The sequence below is a fragment of the Drosophila navojoa genome, chromosome 2 (assembly GCF_054131105.1).
Source record: "Drosophila navojoa isolate 15081-1374.11 chromosome 2, UAZ_NAV_1.0, whole genome shotgun sequence".
Lineage (NCBI taxonomy): Eukaryota > Metazoa > Arthropoda > Insecta > Diptera > Drosophilidae > Drosophila > Drosophila navojoa.
In genome coordinates, this window is record NC_142890.1 from 1,272,398 (window position 1) to 1,297,292 (window position 24,895).

General features: G+C 38.5%; 4 protein-coding genes across 7 annotated transcripts in view; 2 read left to right on the forward strand and 2 right to left on the reverse strand.

Annotated features, from left to right (window-relative positions):
• Nucleotides 1-24,895, reverse strand: part of LOC108651688 (short-chain dehydrogenase/reductase family 16C member 6) — a 184,647-nt gene that overhangs the window by 101,984 nt on the left and 57,768 nt on the right. The gene's annotated exons all lie outside the window — the stretch shown is intronic.
• On the reverse strand, nt 1,506-24,459 carry Nha2 (Na[+]/H[+] hydrogen antiporter 2). 3 transcript variants are annotated; one of them, XM_030382785.2, is made up of 11 exons: nt 24,429-24,459; nt 24,042-24,362; nt 14,558-14,900; nt 8,372-8,659; nt 7,748-7,930; nt 7,493-7,668; nt 7,299-7,405; nt 3,862-4,050; nt 3,653-3,796; nt 3,457-3,558; nt 1,506-1,947 (listed from the first exon to the last, which is right to left on the reverse strand). In XM_030382785.2, the coding sequence occupies exons 1-11, from the start codon at nt 24,442-24,444 to the stop codon at nt 1,690-1,692; spliced, it is 2,127 nt and encodes a 708-aa protein (XP_030238645.1). In that variant the 5' UTR covers nt 24,445-24,459; the 3' UTR covers nt 1,506-1,689. The 3 variants fall into 3 exon arrangements, with proteins under 3 accessions (XP_030238645.1, XP_089119235.1, XP_089119241.1); XM_089263109.1 differs by lacking the exons at nt 24,042-24,362; nt 24,429-24,459 and adding an exon at nt 18,686-18,843; XM_089263115.1 differs by lacking the exons at nt 24,042-24,362; nt 24,429-24,459 and adding an exon at nt 18,586-18,604.
• On the forward strand, nt 9,393-10,787 carry Or94a (Odorant receptor 94a). The gene is made up of 3 exons (XM_018111334.3): nt 9,393-10,237; nt 10,291-10,657; nt 10,728-10,787. Exons 1-3 carry the CDS (start codon nt 9,498-9,500, stop codon nt 10,785-10,787), a joined length of 1,167 nt encoding a protein of 388 aa, XP_017966823.2. The 5' UTR covers nt 9,393-9,497.
• Or94b (Odorant receptor 94b) lies at nt 12,033-13,237 on the forward strand. The gene is made up of 2 exons (XM_018113675.2): nt 12,033-13,124; nt 13,184-13,237. The coding sequence occupies exons 1-2, from the start codon at nt 12,033-12,035 to the stop codon at nt 13,235-13,237; spliced, it is 1,146 nt and encodes a 381-aa protein (XP_017969164.1).

Here is a 24,895-nt window from a genome sequence, read left to right on the forward strand (position 1 = left end):
CATCACGTATAAGCCACAAATATTAATCACATTCTGAGACTAACAAAGGTAAACTTCAGTTCAGCGCTACAAAGACAGTTTAATCTAAAAATTTCAGTTTCTCATTATGATAGCAAATCACAATAATACAAAAAACAGAACAAAACCCATGCATTTTCATTAAAACTCTCATTAAGTTGCGCAATTATTCCAATGTAACTATTTTAATAACACTAATTTACCTTCAGCTTGCAGCTCTCGCTTTTGCCCTATGCCACAAATTGCAGAGAGAGAGCGAGAAAGAGAGTGAGATTGAGGGAAATAAAATGGAAAATAAAACTGAATCACAAAACATTCATGCGCTGATGAATTCCTGTTTTGCTTTATGCTTATTAAATGCTTTGTTAAGCTCGAATTCTTTATATGCGAGTTGCTTTGCTTTATTATTACAATAGAGCGCGCGGTTCATTAGGGGAGTTGGAGCTGTCGAAGGCGACATTGGGGATGTTTGGCAGAATGAAACTTGCCGCTCTGCGATTGTTGTAGAAACACATTTTATGCTTTGTTAATCTGTATGGAAATGTATATAAATATTTTATAATAATATTTAAGATAATTGATTTCTGGAGACTTTAGCTTGAAATTATGTATAAACTAAAGATCGTAGAGTTATGATTATATTAATGATTTATGGATATATTCGAAGTTAAAATAATAAGGTCTTATGATTTCATAAAAAATTTCCATAAGACTTTTAGCTATGCTTGAACCAGGAACTTTACATTCAGGCATTTGGATTTTGTAGAATCATACATAGTATATTATATGGCGTATGCTTAAAATACGTCGCGAATTTTCACTGTTCATGTGTGAATATTTTATAGCTCTAAATAACATTAATCCACAATATCATATGCCAATCTATAAACTGTCATAAGAACACAAGATTTTAATTTCAATTTTAATTCAACTCACCAAATTTCAGTTTTAATTCAACTAAAGCTAACCAAAATCCACAATAGCAAATATCATTATAAACATATTTTGCACTCCAACCGAATTTTCGAATATATTGCTCTGCGACAACCAAAGGAAATTAATTTCATATATTGTTTTAAAACACTCAACAGCAACAACAACAACAAGCAGGCGCCAAAAAAACACCAAAATATTTATAAACAAACAACGCTGACAATGCTTAAGCCCACCAAATCCCCTTAAATTAATTGGCCGAGCAATTATTATAATCCAGTTCACAGATTAACACAAATCCCATCATAATTAGCAATTCAATGAAAACAATTAAATTTGCGAAGGTTTTTTGGGTAAATTTTTCTCTATAAATGCCCACGGCTTTAAGGTCTTTGGGGGCTTAGGGCTGAGATTTTGATAATTTATGCGAGTTTTGTAATGAGATGAAAATGCACCGCAATTGAGTTGAATTCGTCCTAAAATTTCGAGTTGAAAAAGATGCTAAATCGATTGTTTAACTACAGAAGAAAATATAAACTCGACATTGGAATATCTAAAATATACAAAAGGAAAAATGTATTATATTTGCTATATTTAAAAATCTATGACAGCTGAGAAACGTTCACACTTACAAAGTCTACCCCTCACCTTAGGCTTAGCTATTAGAATTATACTACTTTTGTTATATATAAAACTATAGAAAACTATCTCACTAGAGAAATGTCCAGTTGCATTCGCTCAGAGCTTCTCAGAGTTCCGCACATTGAGATTATTTAGTGACTTTGGTTCGATGGGCGTTACAGGTGACTCGGCCGTGTCCACGGGATCGCCGCGCTTCAGCCAGAACGGCGCCAGGCGCAGCATCAGAATGGCGCCCAATGGCGCTGTGAATATAATCGCCAGCACCGAAATGATGAGCACGTTATTGGGCAGGGACATGTCGATTGTGCCGTCGAACGAGCGCGCCAAGTCTAAGGCGACGGGGCCCAAGGCAGCCTGCAAAGATGAGAGCATGAAAGTTAAAAAAAAACAATAACGCTGCGTATACGTAATATAATATGCAAGCATGGCTTGCAAATCGCGCACACGAAATGCGCTTTCGTTATGAGAGAAGCTTACATAGCGAAGCACTTGGCACACCGCTTATTAAGCAACATTTAAGTAGCACAAAAAGCCCTGGTCCGAGGTTTATTATTCATATATTTTAGTCCCTGCTGGATATGGAGGGTATAATAGTGCTGAGGTAATGTGTGTAACAGGCAGAGACTCTTGAATCTTAACAATTCCAAGTTTCTTGTGTTTATATTTAGCGATGGTTATAGAGCCTACCCTCACTCACTTAGAAATTGCGCAAATATAGGATATTTCAAATATTATAGTCTTCATATTTAGGACACACGCTTATTAAGCTATTATAGCCAAGCCCTGAAAATTTCATCAAGTTCATACAGCCAGATCCTGAGTTCAATCAAGCTAGTCATCATAGTAAAGTGCTACGGACATTGTCAACATGTTATACTCATGTGCTAAACTAAGTCTACAATAATTTGAGCAACCTTTCTACACATATTACTAAGTATCTCCGTAGTCGTACACTCCCATCTTCTTTATGTCGAATGAGTCCACAATAAGAGAGAGGCATGAGAAAACCGCGCCAGCAACAGCCGTTAGTTAGGTGAGCGAATGTAACGTTTTCATTTCGGCCAACCGCAAAGAGGGAAACACCACATAAGCGCGTAAGCAAAGGCAAGGCACACACACACACACACGCACACATTGTGAACAAAATGTCCCCTTGCGGTTCAACTGCAGACAATTGTCAAGAGCTGCTGCTGCAGCATCACAAACAACAATAATAACAACAACAACATGATCATACGAAAATACGAATAACTTTGGGTTTTTGAGGAAAACAACATAACCCAAATAATGGCTGACCGAGAAAACCATGGGTACGGGTAATGTCCGGCACCGAAGCCAAACTGAAACAAGTATGATGACTGGGCGAGGCTATGCACGACTAGCGAATACCCTAGCCATATATTTTGATTTTGAGCACTTCTTAACAAAATACTATGAAAAGTAAGCGGAGAGTCTTTAGCTATAATTGTCTTCAAGCTAGCCCTCTTGATTTTCTCTCTATATTATGAAAGTGAGCTAAGATATTGAAGAAAACTAAAATAATTATATGATGTACGGCATATTAGGATATATATATCGCATTTCAAGTCTATAGCTGTTTGCATTCCAAGGATCGACACATTTATATAACAGCTGCTGAGAACTAGAGCAACTCAGTTCACTCTAAACAATAATAGATTTATCAACTGCCGTGCTCAGCAATATCTTCTTTTGCGTATTGCTCATGCAAATTGCTAAAACACCCCATATACTATACACCAAAGTCTACAGGGTATATCGAAAAAGTTGCACTATTACATTGTGCCACACCATGGCGTTGCAGCAGCCGCAACGCCGTAGCTGTTGTTGAATATGTTAACTTACTTGGACAGTTGCTTTGGGGAAACCGGAAATTGTAATATAGGCACGCTCCCTGCTCGACAGATTTCCGCCATATGTAGATAAATATGCAAAAGCTAGGCGTGCCTGCAAAGAAGCAAAACAAAGGCGAAAACAGAGTCTTAAATTTGCATCCTAAAGTATTTCAGCATGAGCGCAATTTGCCAGCAAAGCCAATTACCAAACTTCCGAGCAAGACGAGCAGCACTCCGTAGCCAATGACGCGTCCTTCCAGTACAGCGAAATTGATCTCCTTGCCAATGAGCGCAAATGAGACGGGCTTCAGGAACTTCCACAGCAGATCCAGACGCTTCGGCACACTTGCCTAGAAATTGAATAGAGTTTTGAGCTCGCACTCACACTTCGAATTGAACAGCTGAGCGAGCTTACGATTTCATACGCCTGCAGCTGCTGTGGCGTCATCTTGAGCTTCTCCCGCTTCCAGCCGACGCCCGCTATGCAGGCCAGCATAGCACAGCCGAGAGGACCTGCCGAGGTATAGCCAATAACGCGACTGCCCATCACGGCTATCGTACCGCCCAGCAGAGTCAGAACAAAGCGCAGTCCATTCGCATAGACCTAATAAAGAGATGAGACGGGCGGAGATAAAGTAGAGAAACAAGAGTGAACATTTTGTTTGTGAGCTGGCGGAAGGGAAAATCAACGCAGTTACCAGTGCAGGTCTTTAAATTTCAATTTCAATTTGGTTTCTCTTCATTCGCATTTTCATTATGCTTAGGACATTCACATTGACTAACTTTGGGCTAATCATTCATAACATTTTTGGATTGTAAAAGGGGGAACCTACCGAAGAATAGCCCTAGATTACGTTAGTCTTAGACGCTTATGGAAACGCAATTAATTTTTTTTTGAGGTTACTTCTGTAATACTTTCATTTCAATTATATCTCTAGTTTTGCATCTCGTTATTAATACCTTAAGCTTGAATCTTATATGTAAATAAATATTTTGTTTTTATTGTACATTAGCCTCTCTCACAGAATGTATTATTTCTCTAGTTCTGCAATCATAAAAAACTTTTTCATTCGTATTTTTGATTGGAAGAGTTAGTATAGCTACAGCTACAACTGTGTTCTCCTGCCTTAAAATATCAAATATACCAAATAGCAATATAATTTAACTTTTCAAGGGCTATCTTGGTATGGTTTGCCCATAGAAACTCAGATGGAAAGTCTGCAAGGCAAATTAAATTGTTAATAAATCAAATTTTAATCACATTTATTGCTCTAGGCATTCATATATATAGATTTTTTGAAAGATCATATAACAGAGATTTGCTCTATGTAGAGCGATCGTAAAACCCAGCCACTCGCTTAATTTTCTTAACAGTGTATTTAACACCAAGAGCTGTAATTTCTAGTTTAAAAAAAAATGTTTTCTAGAACGTGTTGGGTGTAAACGAGACACTTACACACAGACAGCCACGCCCACTCACCCACACTAACACACACACACACAGTGACAATAAATAGAATGTATGCAGGAATCTTAAGAGTGGAGAGCGTGGAGCAAGCGTGGAGCACAGCATGACATTTTTGTACACTTTAGCAATTTTTGCTCTGTGGCAAGTGGAAATGTTGCAGAGGAAAACAAAAGTTATGAGTGCTCTATGTGCGAGAGAGAGAGAGAGAGAGAGAGAGTGATGCAGAGAGAGAGAGAGAGTGATGCAGAGAGAGATGGTGGCATATGCATTTCCGTGCAAGTTCAAAAGGCAGTTCAGTGCCACCCATGGCGTTTGATTATGCGCACCATTAGCGGTGTAAGTTGCAGCAATGAGTTTTGTGGCTGCGGCTGCAATGGAAGCGCTGCAGCTCTTGCTCCGACTTCAGCTACATAGCAGCGACTGCCGGCTGCAGAGCACTGCACAGCGTAGCCTAGCCCAGCGCAGCTGTGTCATAAGTTTCCAGGGATGTTGCCGTCAGTAACTGTCGTCGCAAATGTCGCCAGCTTCGGTGGCAGCGTCGACAACGCGTCGTCGCTTTGAATCTAAGTGTATTTTTATGCAAAATGCGCCCAAAATACACTCACACACACAGACACACACACACACATGGGCATGAACACAAAGACTCACAAATTTCTGTTATATACACATACGTATATATGTTATATAAAAGAAGCAGCAGTTCCAGCGAAACTTTTGAGCTGCACGCTTTATGCCATTAAATGCTCTGATTGAGTGTGTAGAAGTGTTCACTGAACAGCGTGATGCAGTGAAAGTCAACCATAGCTGCGAGGGTGGTCACAGAAGTTGCAACAGAGCGAGAGAGAGAGAGAGAGAGAGAGAAATAGAGCGATGGAATGTGTGACTCGATTAAAATGCAATGAATGGAAGTGTGGGCATTTGTTACTCTTCTAGAATCTAGTAACAGGATATAGAATATATACTATATAAGAGATTTGGCATATTGTCATATGATCTATGTTGAATTATTGTAAACTTTATATAATGACATCTCTAGCTATATCAATTTTGAGTTACATTGATTCAAATATGGTCTGCCTAGATGGCTTGCTTCGACAAATACCGCTGTATTTAAGACGATAAGATAATATCAAATAGTCGATTGTTATCGATAATAAGGAAATGGAAATGGTTGACAGATATTCAGTCGAATAATTGCACAGATAAGAAGAGAGTTGGACTCAATGACAGACATACATAAAACGCATTCCTACATATACACCATAAGGTCAGCTAAAACTGCTTCTGTCTTTTAGATGAATGCTACTCAAATACTTATTTTCAAGGAATCCAAGGTATATAAATTCTAATTTATGGTTCCTCCAGCAGTTGTTTCACTCAGTTTAATGTTTAACAGAGCTAATTCTGTGCCCTAAATTATTTTGTTATTCAAAAAGTTAAAACAAGTAAGAAGACTCTAGTCGAGACTGCTCGACTAGGAGATACCCTGAACCCTCCAAGCTGATATTCTTATCAATCTGCACTTCTTTTATGCACGCACACATATATTTACATGCATCCACCCTCACGCGCCCGCGCTCTGCTAACTGCGCAGTAAGCAGCGACTGCGCTTGGGCTGCGCTGCAGTGTGGGCAATAGTATGAGAATTTACTTGGTGAATAACTTCTTTTGTAAACATACGATCTTAATGAAACTTTCAGGGCGTAATTATATGGTCAAATGGTGTTCCAAAGCATTCCAAAGCACAAGTCTCTAGTACTTGAAATACGTTTTTTACAAATTTGGGGCGAAGGGGGCGTGGTATCCAAAATCTGTTGATCACAAAATGTTTGTATTCATCATAACTATATACACAGTAAATCTGAAGTCTCTACATCTAATAGTACTTCGATGAGGCTCAAAAAACAAAATCAATTTTTCGATTATTCTCGATAAAAAAAGTTATCGGATGAGTTATCGAAAAAATAAAGCAAACTCGTACTGCGTATGGTATACACGAGTATGCACACAAAATTTCAGCTCTCTAGCTTTTATATCTTCTGAGATCTCGGCGTTCATACGGACGGACGGACAGACGGACAGGGCTATATCAACTCAGCTCATCGTGCTGATCAAGAATATATATACTTTGTGGGGTCTGCGATGATTCCTTCTGCCTGTTACATACTTTTACACAAAAACATTATACCCTGATTTCCCATTTTCAATGGGTTCAGGTTATAAAAATATGAAATCATTATTACAAAGTTAGCTAAGGGAACTCTCTGGCAATGTTCGATTTTCCATAGTAGTAGTAGCACTTGCTTTGGCTTTTCATACTAAGCCACAAACGTTATGGGCACCCCTCGCGCATATAGACATTCAGTGGCTGCCATGCTTACCGCATTACGCGACGGCAAATAGTGTAGCAGCATGCCATATAGATAGCCGAAAACAAGTCCAATTCCAATGCCAATGGGTCCCTGCAATAGTTTCTGCAGCAGCGGGTCTGTAAGCAGGCAAACAACAAGCAAGCATGTGTGTAAGTACCCCTTGCTGGGGGCAGACAGGCAGTTCATATGGGGCTGTCACGTACTTGTTGAGAATATCATGCTCATGACGGCGCCGAACAGGAAAATGGCCACGACATCGTTGCACGTGGTCATTGCATAGATGAGTGTGTGAATGCCGCTGTTCAGGCCCAATCGATCCTCCTTCAGCTTCAGCATGACTGTGACAACCACATTCGGCGAGACAGCCGTGATGACCAGCCTACAAGACAAACAGCCCACATAAATACATATAAATATATACACACACATATAGGTCTGTCATCTTCAGTTGTACTTACCCCAGGGCGAGGCCCCACAGCCAGGGCATGGCGAGCGTGAAGTAGGCCAGCACAGCTATTATGGCCACCTCAGCTATTGTTGGCAATAACGTCAGTCGCAGTATCATTAGCCACAATCGACGAAAGGCGCCAGCATCCAGCCCCAGGCCAGCCAACAGCATAATATTTATCAAAGCTAATTCTCTGCAATAAAAGAGCACAAAGAACGCTTTACTACAAAGCTGATAAAAGGATTTGCCATTGTAGCTGATGCATTTGCTGCAACTATTATACACGCGTATAACAGTATTTAAAAGCAAAATCCGTTAATGTCCTTTACATATTAACGACCGCATTTATAGAGCTTTATACCTAAGCTTAAACTTAATACAGCTTAGATTTTTTTCAATTTTATGGACCTCTATTAAAAAGGTTAACAAAACTGTTATACATGTACGAGACAAGAATTTAAATATTAGGCCTACAGCAGAGATTGTTGGCTTCTAAACTATCTATCTATCGATTATTGCTATCCAAGCTGCAATTTTACCTAAAAAACTCAATATCCAAACTGTTATACTGTTATACCTTAACTGTTATACCAAAACTGTTATACCTTACTATTTTACTCCCACCCACACTTACCTCAAAAACAATTCAAAGCGTTCGTAGCCCTCGAAGTTGGCAAAGCCCACATTGGTGTACAGTACGCCGAAGAAGAGCATGCCCAGCATGTCGGGCAGATGAATGAAGGTCACCAGTATGCCAGTTATTTGTGCGCCCACAAACAGTAATATGATGCGCATGATGGTCGTACTTGGTGCCGCATAGCTGGGCAGTATTGCCAGAGCCAATGTCCAGAGCCCTATGAAAATGGCAAAGAGCGCGACATGTTCCGAGACGAGATTCCAGTGTAAGACTAAATGCCGCCACCTATATAAGAGAATAGAAATAGGTAATATTTTAAATAAACTACAATTCATAACGATACCCTTGAGATTTATACGAAGCGTATATTGGTTTTGTGTAGTTGTATGTCACAATAGATGTGCTCCATCATATAATATATGCATTAATATGACAAAATAATTCCATATTATCTTCTTCTGTTGATCATACGTAAATCTCGAGAACTACATGAACTATAGATTTGTAACCTTTAATAGGTGTTGTGGTATATCAAAAGCAGTGTTGGATAAATATTTTTCTTTAATGGGTCAGTCAAATTTCATAATAATTTGATATGGCTTGTAAGGATCAACTTGAAGACCAAGGAAGCTAGAGAAAATATATACATTTTTATTCACTTATTATTCTAACTACCTCACAGACTTCTGATTTGGTGTTGGCTGATTCTATTTTCTTCTAATCTTGATCAACTTGAAGACCAAGGAAGCTAGAGAAAATATATACATTTTTATTCACTTATTATTCTAACTACCTCACAGACTTCTGATTTGGTGTTGGCTGATTCTATTTTCTTCTAATCTTGAGCTATTAGCTTGAGTCTTGCTTTAAAAATTTCAAGCTTTTTACCATTTTGTATATCTTAAAAGTGAACCGTAAGATATATCAGTCTGTCTATAAACAGACTGTAGAGTATTTCAGTGTCTTAAACTCCCCATGTATTCTTATATTTCTCTGTATGCCCCCTAGCCCACCTAAAACCACCTTTCGTGTCAGCTGCCGAATTTAAATGGACAAATTGCTTTTAATTGTTTCCCTTTTGTGGGTATAAAAAGCCTTTGGCTCAGCACCGTCTCGACCAGAAATGACTACGCAAACAGAGCGCACAGACGCCATCAACTGGGTGTTGAGGATAATGCGCCTTGGTGGACTCTGGCCGCTGTCGACGTCCAGAGAGGAGCCCCCGGTGCTGGCGTTCCTAAAAGTCAACTACCGTTATGCACTACACGTGCCAATCACATTCACTTTCATTGGACTCATGTGGCTGGAGGCGTTTGTGTCCAACAACCTGGAACAGGCCGGCCAAGTGCTCTACATGTCGCTGACGGAAATCGCGCTGGTTGTGAAAATTTTGAACATCTGGTATCGGAGCACAGCTGCCCGCCGGATAATGGGCCACATGAAGCACTCAAGCGACTACGCGCTGCAGTCGGAGCAGGAGCACAGCTATTGGCAGCAGCAGCAAAGGCTCTTCAAATGGTATTTCTATTTGTTTCTGCTCGCGAGCCTGGGCGTGGTCTACAGCAGCTGCATTGGCGTGCTGTTTCTGCACGACTACGAGCTACCCTTTGATTACTTTGTGCCCTTCGAGTACCGCAATGAGCGCAGGTACTACTATGCCTACGGCTACAGCCTGATCGGAATGACTGTGACGAGTGTCTCGAATGTTTGCCTCGATGCACTCGGATGCTATTTTCTCTTTCACCTATCGCTGCTCTACCGCCTGCTGGGCTACCGAGTGAGGGGACTGCAGTATACCGCAAGTGAAGTCGAATTCAAAGAGAAATTGGTCATCGTTTTCAAGCTACACAATCGCATACGCAAGTAAATCGAGCCGAGTACGATGCGTCGTATACTTAATCTCTGTTTTGCTTCAGCTTAACTGTCCAGATCGAGACTTTGGTCTCGCCCTACGTCCTCTCCCAGATCGTGCTGAGCGCCTTCATCATCTGCTTCAGCGGCTATCGCCTGCAGCACGTGGGCATCCGCGCCAATCCCGGCCAGTTCGTATCCATGCTGCAGTTCCTCAGTGTCATGGTGCTCGAGATATTCCTGCCCTGCTACTTCGGCAACGAGGTCACCGTCTATGCCCATCAGCTGACCAACGACGTCTACAACACCAACTGGCTGCAGTGCGACAAGCGCAGCCGGCAGCTGCTCATCGCCTACATGGAGCACCTCAAGAAACCCACCAAGATTCGGGCTGGCTACTTCTTCGAGGTTGGATTGCCCATTTTCGTAAAGGTTGATATCAGATATGCAGTATTCACAATTTTGTACTCCTAATGTGAACCTTTTCTATTTTAATTTGCAGACCATGAACAATGCTTACAGCTTTTTCGCTCTACTCCTCAATGCATCGAGGAAAACTTAATTAATCTGTAAATTCTTGAATTGAATAAGCCAATTGAGCTAATAAAATGCAATTAAACGAAAAGTTTTGTCGACTTCTGTATTCAAGTTTCAAAAACCCATTGTAAATATCTAACAAATCTTTAGAAGATACGATATGGTCACCCTTAAGTATGTGCTATTGATTAGAATGTTGAAATGCCATATTCTACCTTTAGCTAATGAATATGTCTGTTTATGTTCCTGCTTATCTCTATGTGAAATGAATTGGTTCTGCTGACGGAAAATTTTGATATATTTATTTCTTATGACTATACGAAACTTATCATTAAAACTACCCCAAAATTGGCTATATATATCTACTACGATTTGCTCAAAGTTATGTCCTTACACAAATATTTAATAGTATATATATTTATATATTTAATAAAATAATTTGATATAGAAAAAGTGGAATGTTGATTATTTTTTTCGGAAGAAGTAAATATAAAGATAAATAGTAATTATTGAAAATATATAAAACATTTATATACGAGGACCTTTGCAACTTCGACTAGAACACTTTCAGTAGTTATGAATATACCATAAAATATATTTGCCATATTTAATTTGGTTTTTAGTGAATCTCTATTAAGAATCGAACATTGAGATGATAATCTTTCCTATATATCGAAGTTAAAAGACAACTTTCTCAATATGTATTAAATTTCTGACTAAAAACAGTTCATTTGAGACTAATTTGAGCTCATGCCGAGCCATATATTGTCAAGGCCAGAGTTATCTCGGCACTGAATGGTATTTGAAAATATTATCGGTGAGAAATCGCGTGACTCAGTCAATAAACGATTAATAGCAATTGGGGTTATTTAATATGTCAACGAGCTAATTATTGTAATTGGAGCCTGGTTTTAAATACGTAAATATGACGAGCAATTAGAAATGCGAGCAGGGCTGGCAGCTCATGATGAACGGAACTAGTTCATTTTGAACGAAAATTCACATTAATCATTGCAATTAATGTGATTTAGATTCAATCTAGAACTAGTATAACAGTTCAGCTGGGAACTAAAGTAAGCTCGATGAAATGACTGTAACTGAAAGAGGGGTGGCATTGAGGGAGAGGGAGACGGACGAGTGAGAGAGAGATATATTACTGTCTCCGACATCTATAAAATTTTCATGATATTTTACCTGCGCCTCGAAGTCTATAAAAGCAGCTAATTTCCAGTTGCTAGCTTAATATTGAGTGTCAAGAGCTTTACGGGAAATGTCTGAAACTACGGATCGCATATCAGCAATAAGAAAAGTACTTGTGATAAAACGTTGGCTGGGAATTTGGAAATGGCGAAATGAAGACTATAAATGGAGCATGATAAAAAGAATATATCCATATCTCCTGTATCTGCCATTCACCTTTACTTACACGGCCCTTATGTGGGTGGAAGTTATTAGATCTCAGGGCGTGGAAGAGGCTGGCAACGTTCTATATATGGCGCTAACGGAATTTGTAATGATCATCAAAGTTATCAACATTTGGTACAGACGCCAAGAGGCCTTTCAATACATTGATGAGCTAGAGCGAGATGAAGTCTACAAATTACAGAACAAGGAAGAAAACCATTTCTGGAAACGGGAACAAAAAATATTTCAGCGCATCTTCTACACCTACATTACAGGCTGTGTGATGGTTGCCCTCACGGGTTACTTCAGTGTGTTCTATCAGGAGACTTATGAATTGCCTTTCAGCTATTATGTGCCCTTCGATTGGCGTACTCCAAAGTTCTACTTCTATGCCTGGACCTACAATGTACTAGCAATGACTATGTGCTTTCTCCCGAATTGCCTGCTGGATACGATGGGCTGCTACTTCATGTTCCACATAGCGCTGCTCTACCGGCTCATGAATCGACGTCTGCTGGCGCTGAGGGAAGCGCCCGAGGTGAAGGCTATTCCAGAGCTGCGACACCTCTTTCAGCTGCACAAACGCGTTCGCAGTCTAACCAAGCAATGTGAGATCCTGGTCTCGCCCTACGTCGTCTCGCAGGTTGTTTTGAGCGCTTTAATCATTTGCTTCAGCCTCTACCGTGTGGTGCAGATGGGCAAGTCGAACACGGGCGGCTTGGCGACGACTCTACAGTTTGTGGGCGTGATGATTGTGCAAATCTTTCTGCCCTGCTACTACGGCAACGAATTGACCGTCTCGGCTAATCAGCTGACAAACAGCGTATTCAACACCAATTGGCTGGAGTATTCGGTGACTACACGAAAAATCCTCAACTGCTACATGGAGTTCCTGAAACGCCCTGTCAAGCTGCGTGCGGGCATGTTCTTTGAAATAGGCCTGCCCATATTCATGAAGGTCAGCATAACCCGATGCCATCATCTATTCATCTTAATTAATTACCCCTTTGTCTGCAGACCATCAATAATGCATACAGCTTTCTGGCCCTGCTCATCAATTTGTCAAAGTAGCCGCACCTCACACCGTCTCTCCGACGACCTTAATAGTTGCCCCACTCGATTCAATGCTGCTTCTAAGCCCAAAAACTAGGCACATCAGCGCTGCGCATAAAAGCTTAACACCAAGCCCTCCCCAAAAAATATAGAAGAAGAAGTAGAACCAGCAGCCGAGTCCTAACCCAGACGAGGCAACGGAAACACTTTTTGACAATATAGCAGACACTGACAGTGCAACATTTGCAGCACATGAAATAAACACAAAGCAAAATGTAATGTATAACAACAATAAGCAACAAGCTCAACAACAAGTAGGCGTGAATGCGTTGGGTGTACACGACTAGCAGATACCCGACACACACACACAAACAAGCATAAGCAACACACACTGATGCGGCTCTCTGTCTCCCTCCGTTCTCTTCTCTGATAAATGGTTTAATTGAACTCTGGTTCTAGATCTCCCGTTTGTACGAAATTCTCAGTGCATGACTATGACAGCCAAATTTGTATGTTGCTTAAGAATGAGTTATTTTATTAATTTCTTGCTCGGATGTAGGGGTAAGTAACCCAAAATGGAAATATTCCTCTGCTGGAATACATTCTTCCAAATTTGTTAGCATTCAAGATATGCATAAGGAACAAAGCATGATGATTTGAAGATATATGATATTCTAGGATATATATTTCAAGTTTCAAGTATGTGGCTTGTATAGCTCCCGAGATTGTCGTACTGTTGATAATAGACAGAACAGAAATGAGGATAAGTCCATGGATAAATGACGGAATAAATAAGGTCGAATAAATATGGGACGGATCAATGAAGGACAGATGAATAATGAAGAGCTGAAGGTCGAATTAAGAACGGGCCATTAAAGGACACTCTAATAAAGGACAGTCTACTGTAGGAAAGACAGTCAGCTCAATAAGCAAGACTCAACTCATCTTATCAAGTCTATATATATTATGCCAGCTGGACTCGCTCTCCTCTTCTGCAGCATTTGCACAATTCAAATATACCTCTTTAGCGCATTCAAAGTGCTCTAGGGTATATAAAGGATATGCGAAAAACGCGTGCATTGCCAGTGTGCATGCATGTATGTCTAACGGTATTTATGTATGGGTGTTTGTCTGCTTGTCTGTGCCGGAAGTGCATTCAAAAGAGTTAAGCAAAAGCGCATACATGCACAATGAGAGCGAGCGAGAGAGAGAGAGAGAGAGAGGGCGAGAGAAAGGCCCAGGGAACTGAGTCCAAAAATGTGCTTAGGCCCCATCAGCCCCTGCCCCCGCTCTTGCCCCAGCTACAGCTGCCGCCCCAATGGAGCATTTTCCACTTACCACTTGGGTCCTTTGTAGTGCTCGCCGTGCGCTGAATAACCCCGGCCGTTGGTGTCAGTGTCTGCTGCATTCGGCCGGCCATTGTTGTGTGCTGCATTCGGCGGCGGGTTTGTTAAATTTAATGATGTCGGCGTTAAAATTATTGTTGCTGCATTTTGTGGCTGCGTCTCGGCCCCATCGCGGCCGCCAACGATTTCAGACGAGCCATTATTGTCCTGGTGGTCCTCCTCGGAGAAATTGTGTATGTCTAATTTAGTATGTGATGGCTGGGCGGCACAGTCCGCCGCACTCTTCGCATTGTCGCATTGTGTCATCCTGCTTGGCTGCTGCCTGCCGCGCCTGACTGCAAGTAGCGAAAGCGGGCGTAAACATGTTAAATACTCAAATGTGTTGATCCCATTGGGCGAGCTGTAAGTGCTAAGTGGTAAGTGATAAACCAGGCATACCCAGGGAAAGGAAGTGAGGTAGGGTATGCTAGTTAGGTGTACAGAGTTAGCGGAGGACCTGGATGAGGTTAGAGCAATCATAATCAAGTTCTAAAGTAGATTAAAGTCAAAATGGGGACTAGTTAATGGAAGCAAAGTGAAAGCATTTCCCAGGACCTGCATATGGAAAGGGACTTGCTCCACTATTCTTAGTCAATTGGGTTATTTAGATGTGGAATGTGAATGACATGAACTCAACACTCGTAAAAAATATGAATCCCCTGGAATCTTCTAGGCTATACTTTATACTATAATATACATGAATATACTATTGTATTCTATTCTATACCTCCGTACTCTTTCTATTCCCTACTTTCCCCTTAGATAATTTTCCATTTTCCATGAAATCTATATAAAAGTTTTGTTTTTCAGCATATGTATAATACTTTATCTGTTATATGAGATTCCCTTATGGATACTTTTCGCCCATCCCCTCCATATCCAACCAGAGTACATCTGCTCTTCAACCCCAATGCATATCCCTTATCTGATTTCAATATCAGATTGAATCATATACATGGAATCACACCAAAAATACTTTCAAATAAAGTTCCACACGGCTTACAGGGTATCTCCTAGTCAATTACTCTTTAACAAAACACTCTTTCTTGTTTCTCCCATTGTTCTTCTACTTTCCTGTTGCCTGTCTAACCTGCAACACAGCAAATTGGTTATAAGTGCCAGAATGTTGCATTTTGCATTCATCTGTTTAGCTCATGCATAAGTTAAGAGCGAGGAGGAGGAGCAGACGACAGCAAGACGACATCTGCACGCCCGCGCCGCCCTGCCTCACGTTTGAATTGTAAAATTCAACAACGGCGCTGCAGCGAAATACCTCAAGACGTTGCTGCGATGACAGCCAACTCTGAAGATTGCAACAGCGATTGACAGTCGCTGATTGCGCTCAACTGCGATGGCAGCACGAGCAGCAGCAGCAGCAGCAAAGGTGAGGTATGCCAGAACAGGTAAGAAAGTTCTGGTCGACTGTAGCCGACTGGGCGATACCCAGCACAGATAGCGCAATTGTTGATATTATAATAAGATTGTTGTTTAACTCATATGAAATAAGAGATGACAACTATCTGTGCTCCTGATCCTAAAAAGCTTCACACTATGCAAAACAGACTGATTGAACTCTGGTTCTAGATGAAGGATCTTAATTAATTTTTGAATATGAAATCCATCTAATTATATGTATCTTAACTCAAGACTCTAACATTTGAAATACGGTTTAGTTTTTGTAATTATATTATGATATGTGTTAGTATATATCAATACTTAAATTCATATTCATTAGTAAATATCAATTCGAGAACTTACAAACCAAATTTGCTGATTTTATCTCTTATAGTCTAATAGATACGCTTACAAAATCAACTAAAAATATCGATATTTATCGATAGTAGGGAAATGTTCTGAGAAATAGTAATGAAGTGCCAGCTATCTTTATATAAGGTATACAAAATATACATTTGACAAGGAAGGTTTAAGACTTCTATAGTTTCCGACTTTCCCGTATAGTTTTAAAAGCAAAAAGATGGGAATTTTAATATATTGGAATCGATTTAGTTCCTTATTTCAGTCGAGAACGTATAAACTTCATTGCTTCATCCACTTCCTCTAAATATCACAAATCATTTGCATTAAAACCAACACTCTCCACTTAAACTCTTTCCAAAGGGGTATTCAAAAGTGTAGCTATAGCTATCCTGGGCTGACTTGGTCTTAAAATGCTCCTATCGCCGCCTTCCGACCTGGCGATGTCAACAGGCCACCAAATTGGCATATTTGTAGCTGACAACAAACTTCTTTGCAAGATGTCGGCTAAATGGAAATATTTCCAAAGTTTGTCTGGGCCCTCTTCCCGGGAAAGAAATAAAACTGGATTCAGTTTAGTTAGCGAGCAAATTCGATGTAATTAGCACTTAATTTGATTTTCTCGCTAACCGGTTCAACATTCGATCGCTCCCAATCATCGTATTTACATATATTTCGACAAATCAATCTATTTGCACGTTGTCACCGAGCAGCGACGACTTGTTAATTGATTGCAAATATTTTTCGCTGTCGAGCAGGGAGCATTCCCTAACGTGGATCACGTGCCGATCTTGGATTAACCTGTCACGCGACTAGCGAAAACATCTAAATGATCGCCAAGGCTCTCAATTAGCATTCGCAGTTTTCCAAATGCAAAACACATTTTAATTAATTCTAACTGATAAATGACAAGAGATCAATTATCTGGCTGCAAAGTGGAAATGAAAATAGCTGAGATCGATTGCTCTGATTGATCAATTTATGAGAAGAATAAAGAGTAGTAGAAGGGCGGTGAATATCGAAGGCGGATTTGATTTATCTTAACTGAAAAAAGGCGAATGAGCTGATATAACTTAGCTTTACTTATTACTGGTAAAAAGTAGTAGAAGCAAGAGTGAGATAGCATTGAATAAACTTACAAGGTACTAAAAAGATATTGCATAAGTGCAATTGCTTTAACTAAGATAAGATTCCTAGAATTTAAATGAAGCAAATGAAAATTGTAGTAAAAACACAAAAAAGAAAGGCATTGAATAGTAGTTTTAGATAAAAAAAAAAAAGGTGTGGAAGTTTTAAGATAAATAGTCATAATTATAATTATTGCAAGATATATTTAAAAGTTAAAGTGAATCTTATATTAAGCTCATGTTAAGTGTTGCAATTAAAATTTCATTAATCACAAACTAAGTTGTAGAAACTTCTAGCAACTAAGTTTATTTTCTCAATTAGATATAAAAAAGATATTAAGCTGTTAGCATTTAGTTGGATAGCGTTACTTGTACTAAGAAAAATAGTAGTTGAAACTTTAAATAGGTATTGCCATATTGAATTAATTGACTTCCGAACAATTAAACACTTTTCTCAGCTCAAGCACTTTCTAAAGCTGATGAATAGTGAAACTAAATAATCAGCGAATGGTAACACAGGGTGGAATAGATAGAGAAAAGAAATAGTAGTAGATAGAAAAAAAAAGGAAAAAAATAGTAGTATAAAAAAAGAAAATAGTAGTAGAAACATATACAAAATTGCAAAGAGTAGTAAAAATTAAAACAAATATACTAAATATATTTAATTAATTTACAATCTAATTTACGTATTGCAACAAATCAATAATTAAAAGGTAATATACTCAAATATAAAGAAGAATTCAATAATTTTCGATCAATTAACAAGCGACGGAAAGGTAGTAAATAGTAAAAAGGCATCATATTGTACACAAAAATAGTATGAACTGTAAAAGCCAACTATCTATGTTCCAGAAAAAGGTAGTAGAAAATTTAAAAATCTATATATAATGTAAAAATTATATCAAATACGGTTTGCTTTAATATTAAAAAGTAGCAAAAAATATTTTAAATTAAATCTCAATAGAGCCTCAGTACATATTGCTCATTATAAAAGCTAAAATAGAATTTTTATTACTTCACAATATGCCGATTGACTTTTATATATAAAACGTTACGTAAAACTTAATTTACACAATTTTATTGGGTTATTCTAAATAACAACAATAATCAACAATTCACTTGAGCACAGGAAAACACAAATTGCACTTGGATTAAGTCGAAAACATTAGCGTAAATCGAACAACTTTCAGGCGACCTACCGCACCGAGACGAAAAGATTAAATGAAATACATATACAAGATGAATCGAAAGTAAATCTCACTTATCTCAGATGAGATGCGCCACAGTCGACGCGTCGCGACGTTCAACTGACAAAAGCTGCAAAACGAATCAGAAACCCCCAAGAACATCTATAGATCTGAGAGAATATTTGCGTTTCTCGTTTGTTTTTCCAATATCTTATGCTAATAAAAAACATAAACGAATTTCTCTCTTTCTGTTCCTCTTTCTCTCTCTCTCTCTCTCTCTTTCTCTCTCTCAAGTTCACGCTCTCAGCTTGCGCTCTTTTAATTTGTGAAAAAAAAAATTATAAATAAAAAACAAAACAATTAATAAACAACAGCAAACAAAGTCGCTGCACGAGCGACGCTAAGATATATTAAGCAAATATTAGATTAAATATACAAAAAAAAAAATTATCTCAGGAATAAGGCAATTTTAATGCGCTACGGAACAGATATAATAGTTCAAGTTCACTTGAGATCAAATTTTGTTTACACGCCAGTCATATACAAATAATTAAATTTAGACTAATTACAGTACTCTTAGAGTGTGTACGACTAAAAGACACCCCAAATGCTGCCCGATGGTATTATTCGATCACTCTACGCAACTGCCTTTGGACTGCATGGCCTTCATAAGCATTACTATAAGCAATTATGTCTTACACTAGCTCTGAATTCCCTGAAAAATGTAAATATATATGATACATTTGACAAAATACTTAAATTATATAAATAGAAATCGAAATACAGAAAAAAGAATGAAAAGATTTAAATATATACATATTATTAGCGCAAATCCGAAAATTTTCAAATTAAAGCTATACGGGACTGTTTGACTAACAGAAACATATATCATATAAAATTCATTCAAACGGAAAAGCAATACAACAGCAAGCTCTATTACTATGTAAATTTTATTCTTTTTGTAAAGTTAGTCTGAACAAATTATGAATGTAATATTATTACAATTCTTTTCTGCGGAAAACAGATATGCGACTGCAGAAAACACACGTCAGTGCTTCAGATTGAATAATTATTAATAATTAAAGTCAATACTATTTTTTTAATTTTCATTCACTAACTGAGAAATCCCAAGATTTATTTATCTATATACAGAGAAATCATGAAATTGCTTTGAAAGACATAGATATATCAGACAACCCACGAATCTTACAACCATGTATTTTAAATCAAACCATATCTATGGCATTATTCTAAATATGTAAGTGTAATATACTAACACTATTTATACATTTACATATTTATTATATTAAATAGTATTAGATAATCTACACACATTAAAAATAGTTTTCTTGAAATGTGATCAGAGTATAGTCTATATCCTCTAAACATCAAGTGTCCAACTTTTACCATTCAACGTTACCCTTTAGCTTAGCGCCAATATACTCCATTCTCCATGCCGAACGTGTATATTATAATAATCAGTGTGAGTCACAGACTCGAATGGGTAATTAGTTAAGAGAATGTAGCTTCTCACCCAGTGACCCACAAACAGTTCGCAAATTATGTTTACTGGACGTTTGCTTATCAATTAATTAGCCATAATCAAGAGTAAATATTGATCACATCTTGAACTTGCTCTCTGACTCTGACTAGCCAGGTGTGTGTGTCAGTGTGTGTGTGTTTGTGTGTGTGTGTGTACCCCATGGAGTGTTTACAAATTCAATGTGAATTCAACGTTTCAGCTGCAACAAATATTTAACATTGCTTAATTAATTTTAAATGTTTCCACTGTTCGCGCTTGGTTAGTTTCGCTCCGCAACTCCGTTCAACATTTATGAATAATGTGAGGCGTTGCCAAGTTTTGTGGCAGAGCCATTTTCTCACTTTTTATACACACATTACAGAATGGTTAAGTGGGGTGTATTGGTTGACCGTGAATGCTTGTATCAGGAGAGATGTCTTTAATTATATATAGTCAAAGTCTGGAGATCGAGCGCAAGCGATCTTGAAATGTTTATATATCTTTCTCTCACTCTCTATCTCTGTTCTACTGATTTCTCTTGATCTCGAAAACTATAATAGTTAGAGACTTTAAATAGAAATTAGCTATATATTTATTTATTATACACAGCAAAAGCAAGTAATATTACCTAGAAATTGCATCGATAGCGATAACGATAAGTATGAATATATTAAAAATTGGTTAAATAAACTGGAGCTGCTAAATTTGATATTACATACATATTTGTTGGATATATATTCATATGTAATAAGAGCATATACAAACACGACAGTTTCATTAAGATCGTACAACTGGAACCAGAGTTACGATAGTCTATTGCTCTTATTAGGTAGTGATTACTAAACAGATAAAGTTTCTGCCAATTGAATGTGTGTATACGATTCTATAAAACAACTTACACTACTTGCAATAGTAGTTCTCTTTCAATGGCCAGGGTATCTGCTAGTCGTGCACTCCCCAGCGGCGCATTCTTGGTAGTTTTTTCAATGTGACGCCCAGCTTTTCTGTTGCTTGAAATTTGAACATAAATTGCACAAGGTGTCACCTGAAGATAGCAAGGAGTATGTACAGCTGGCTGCATGGAGCAGGTGAGACGGCAAATTCAGTTTGTGGCCTGCAATTGCGATATTTCACAGAGTTTGGAAAAAAAGATTTTTATGAACTTTTGGGTTTTGCAAGTTGCCAAAAGTCATTAAGGCTCTCTCTCTCTCTCTCTCTCGCTCGCTCGCCCTATGGCAGCAACTTTAAAGATATTCGCTCCTATGGTCCTCTTTTTCTTAGCACACCTACCTAGACTCTGATTATTACTTTTGATGTCCATTTGGTCAGCATTTACCTGTGTTTCATCTTAGTTTTTTTCCCGTCTCCTGCTGCCATTTTAACTTTCTTCATTTTCCACAACTCTAAAGTGGCTATGAATGAAATATTTTCTGAAACTTTCCCATGCAATTTCTTAGATGAGCAAAATTTTTTGATTTCAATTATTGCAAAACTTTATTCATAAACAACCAAATGAACCCGGAGACGCAGCAGTTACACAAAACTAGATGTTTTTGCTAAATGTTACACATGAAAGACGAACTGAAAGCAGAACTGAGGTTAACTGAACTCTATTAAAATTGTATTCTATGCTTGTGCGCTTGTGTTATGGTGAAGTCTCTTTCGCTCTGTTATATATGTTACACATTTATAATTTATTACTTATCTCTATTCACGACTTGCTGATACGTGTGCTTCCACACACAAGTAAGCAAGGCTTATTCGGTATCATTCAAAGCTCCGCACTATGAGAAATATACTAATGGAACTTGGGTTCTGGACATACGATTCGAATGGAAAATTTACAAAACATACATATGATTGGCAAATTATGTAATCCTCAATAAACTGCAGAAAAAAATTTCTATTATGTGGATTTTGTGAAATACGAATGATATTATAAAAGGTATTTCCACATTTGTGAATAACATATATAGACATTGCCTGCATTCCACATTTATCAGCTTCATCTTTTATTATTTTTGAGCAATGCTTGAAACTAAAATAGTGAAAATCAATATTTATCGATATTATTGAGATCGAATATTATATCGAAAAAATAAATATAGCCAGTGCATGCGCTATACAAGAATATGTATTTGTAATGTCTATAAGTCTGTAGCTATTACAGTTCCTGAGATCGAAGTATGCAAACCGAACAAAAAATCGAAAAGATTGAAAGCTAGAAGTCATGAGGTTTACTCAACTAGCTATTCAGACTAAGAAATTGGAATATGAAGGCAACGCCTGCTCATCATACCTCATAGCAAACAATTTCCCAGGTAACTGTAAACGTTTACACTCGCACAATGAACCCGCTTGGCCTCTTAATCGAGACAGAGCTCAGATTGCTTTGATACAGATGCAGTCAGAGCCCATTGCGGGCCAAGAACTCTGGCCCCGTCGGGGCAGAGGAGTCAAAGTGAAACGAACTACTGTGTGCACAGGTATGCATGTGTGTCAAGTGAAATGAGGCGGGCATCTGAGTGCTGAAACAGTTGCCTATTCAATGGACAGACCAAAGGTATGCGCTGATATAGTTACTATAACTATTTATTATGCGTGTGCATGTAAACATGTAAACATGCAAAGATGCACACATGCAGTCATGCACATGTGTGTGTGTGTGTGTGTGTGTGTGTGCACTTGCATTTACTGCATGCGCATGCAAATGTATCTACATAAAAGTAAATACATCTGCGAATGAATGACGCGCGGAGATGCTGAGTTCCATTTATCAACGGTTTGACTGCACGAAGGAGAGTAAATCACTTTTTTATACTCGTTAGAGTGGGTGGCGAAAGAGTATATTGGCTTTGACTTAAGCTAGACGAATTGCATATACTCGTGTAACTTTAATTGAAAAGGTTTTCAGATGAGTTGTATAAGCCTAACCTAAGTTGAAATCGGAAAACACTTTATGGGAGCTCATGAACCCAATTTATAATATTATAAATATTTATATATATTTAGTACTTTATTTTAACTAAATTCTTCGAAATATGATATATCTATCTAATAGGATCAGTGTTCTATAAATATATAAAGTTTAGGGTATGCAAAGCCGATTTAATCAAATAGAAATATCTATTCGGGAAGGCGGATGACTGAGAACTTCTACAGTAACTACAAATGGACATTAGATAGTATAGATATTATACTTGAAAAACACCCTAGCAATAGTATTTTGGCGGATGAATAGCCAGGGATTTATATCTGTATAATTGAATATATATATATATTAGCTCGTATCTTCCATAGTTTCTAAGACTAACACAAATTTCTCTTTAACTTTTACTCCCCTCTCCACAAGCGAGTATTTGGCAGTCTGGTGCTACCCCACCTGCGACTCGCTCACCTGCTCCAGTTGCTGCTTTAAGTACACAGCCAGAAAAATTGTCTCGCAAGCTTAAAAGTATGCAACGGAGTTGGAATTTCTCATTTGCAGCCAAAGTTTTCGCTGCGCGCACTAAAAATGCTCCCAGTTGGCCAAAAACATTAACTGGGCATATTTAAACAGACTTCTGCGTGCTAATTTAAATGCGAGCTCTGGTGGAAATTATGCGAAAATTATCAAAGCAAAAATACAATCGAGGGGAAGGCAAATGTAAATGCAATCTAACAATAATAATAATAGTTATTTTCCGCAAATGCGCAGCTGTAACAGCCAAAAGGGAGCAAAACTTTGGCCATAACTCGTTGCAGATGCGGGCGTAAGAGACTAGGAAATACCCAGTACATAGAATGAGCAGTGTATAACTGATATATGGCATATAATATGAAATTCTATAATAATAAATCACCCACCTGTAGCAATGTTATTCGTAAGGTTTTTCTTGTTAGTCATGTACGAGCGAGGGGGAGCCTGCGGTCGCTTTGGGGCATTATCTCCCAGCCCAGCCAGAGCTCCGTCTAGCAGATGCTGGGTCTCGGGCTCCAGATCACTCAGTATGTGCTGAGTGACAGTCTCGCTGGCTCGGCGCAACATCTGCACAGGTGTCGAATTGGATTCGTGATCGCGCGACACCTTCGAGTTCTTCGACTCATCCCCGAAATTGCTGCGAAAACTTTGCAGTTCTGGCCCCTCGTTGCTCGCCACAATGTCATCGACATCTAAATTGATTACAACTTGAATTCGAATGTAAAATGATTCAGTCTAACTGTTAAATGAGACCTGTCAATCAATTCACTCACCACTTTCGCTCTCCATTTCGTTCTAACTCATCAAAGCAAAGATCACGAAAATATATGCGCACTCTTTCACACTCACGCCGTTAAATAACTGATTGAAATACTCACGCGAAAGAGCGTAATGACGAACGTAAGAAACACCCGAACCGAAGAGAGCAGAAATGAACTAAACACCGTTATTGGCGCACTATTAATTCTTACTGTCTATGGCGGCCGCAAAGTCGGCTATGTCCGATTAATTTCGGCAAAACGGATTTTTATTATTTTATTACACCATCAACCACTTATGTTTGCTCGCAAATAAATTTCAAAGTTAATGCAAACAAATATCACTGAATATACACACGCGGAACGCGGAACCGACCCGGCGGCAACGCTTATCGACAAAAAACTATTTGCTAAATACATACATATGTACACACAAGCATGCACACGGTCAAGACAATCGAAGTGTAGAGCAAGCGAAAGAA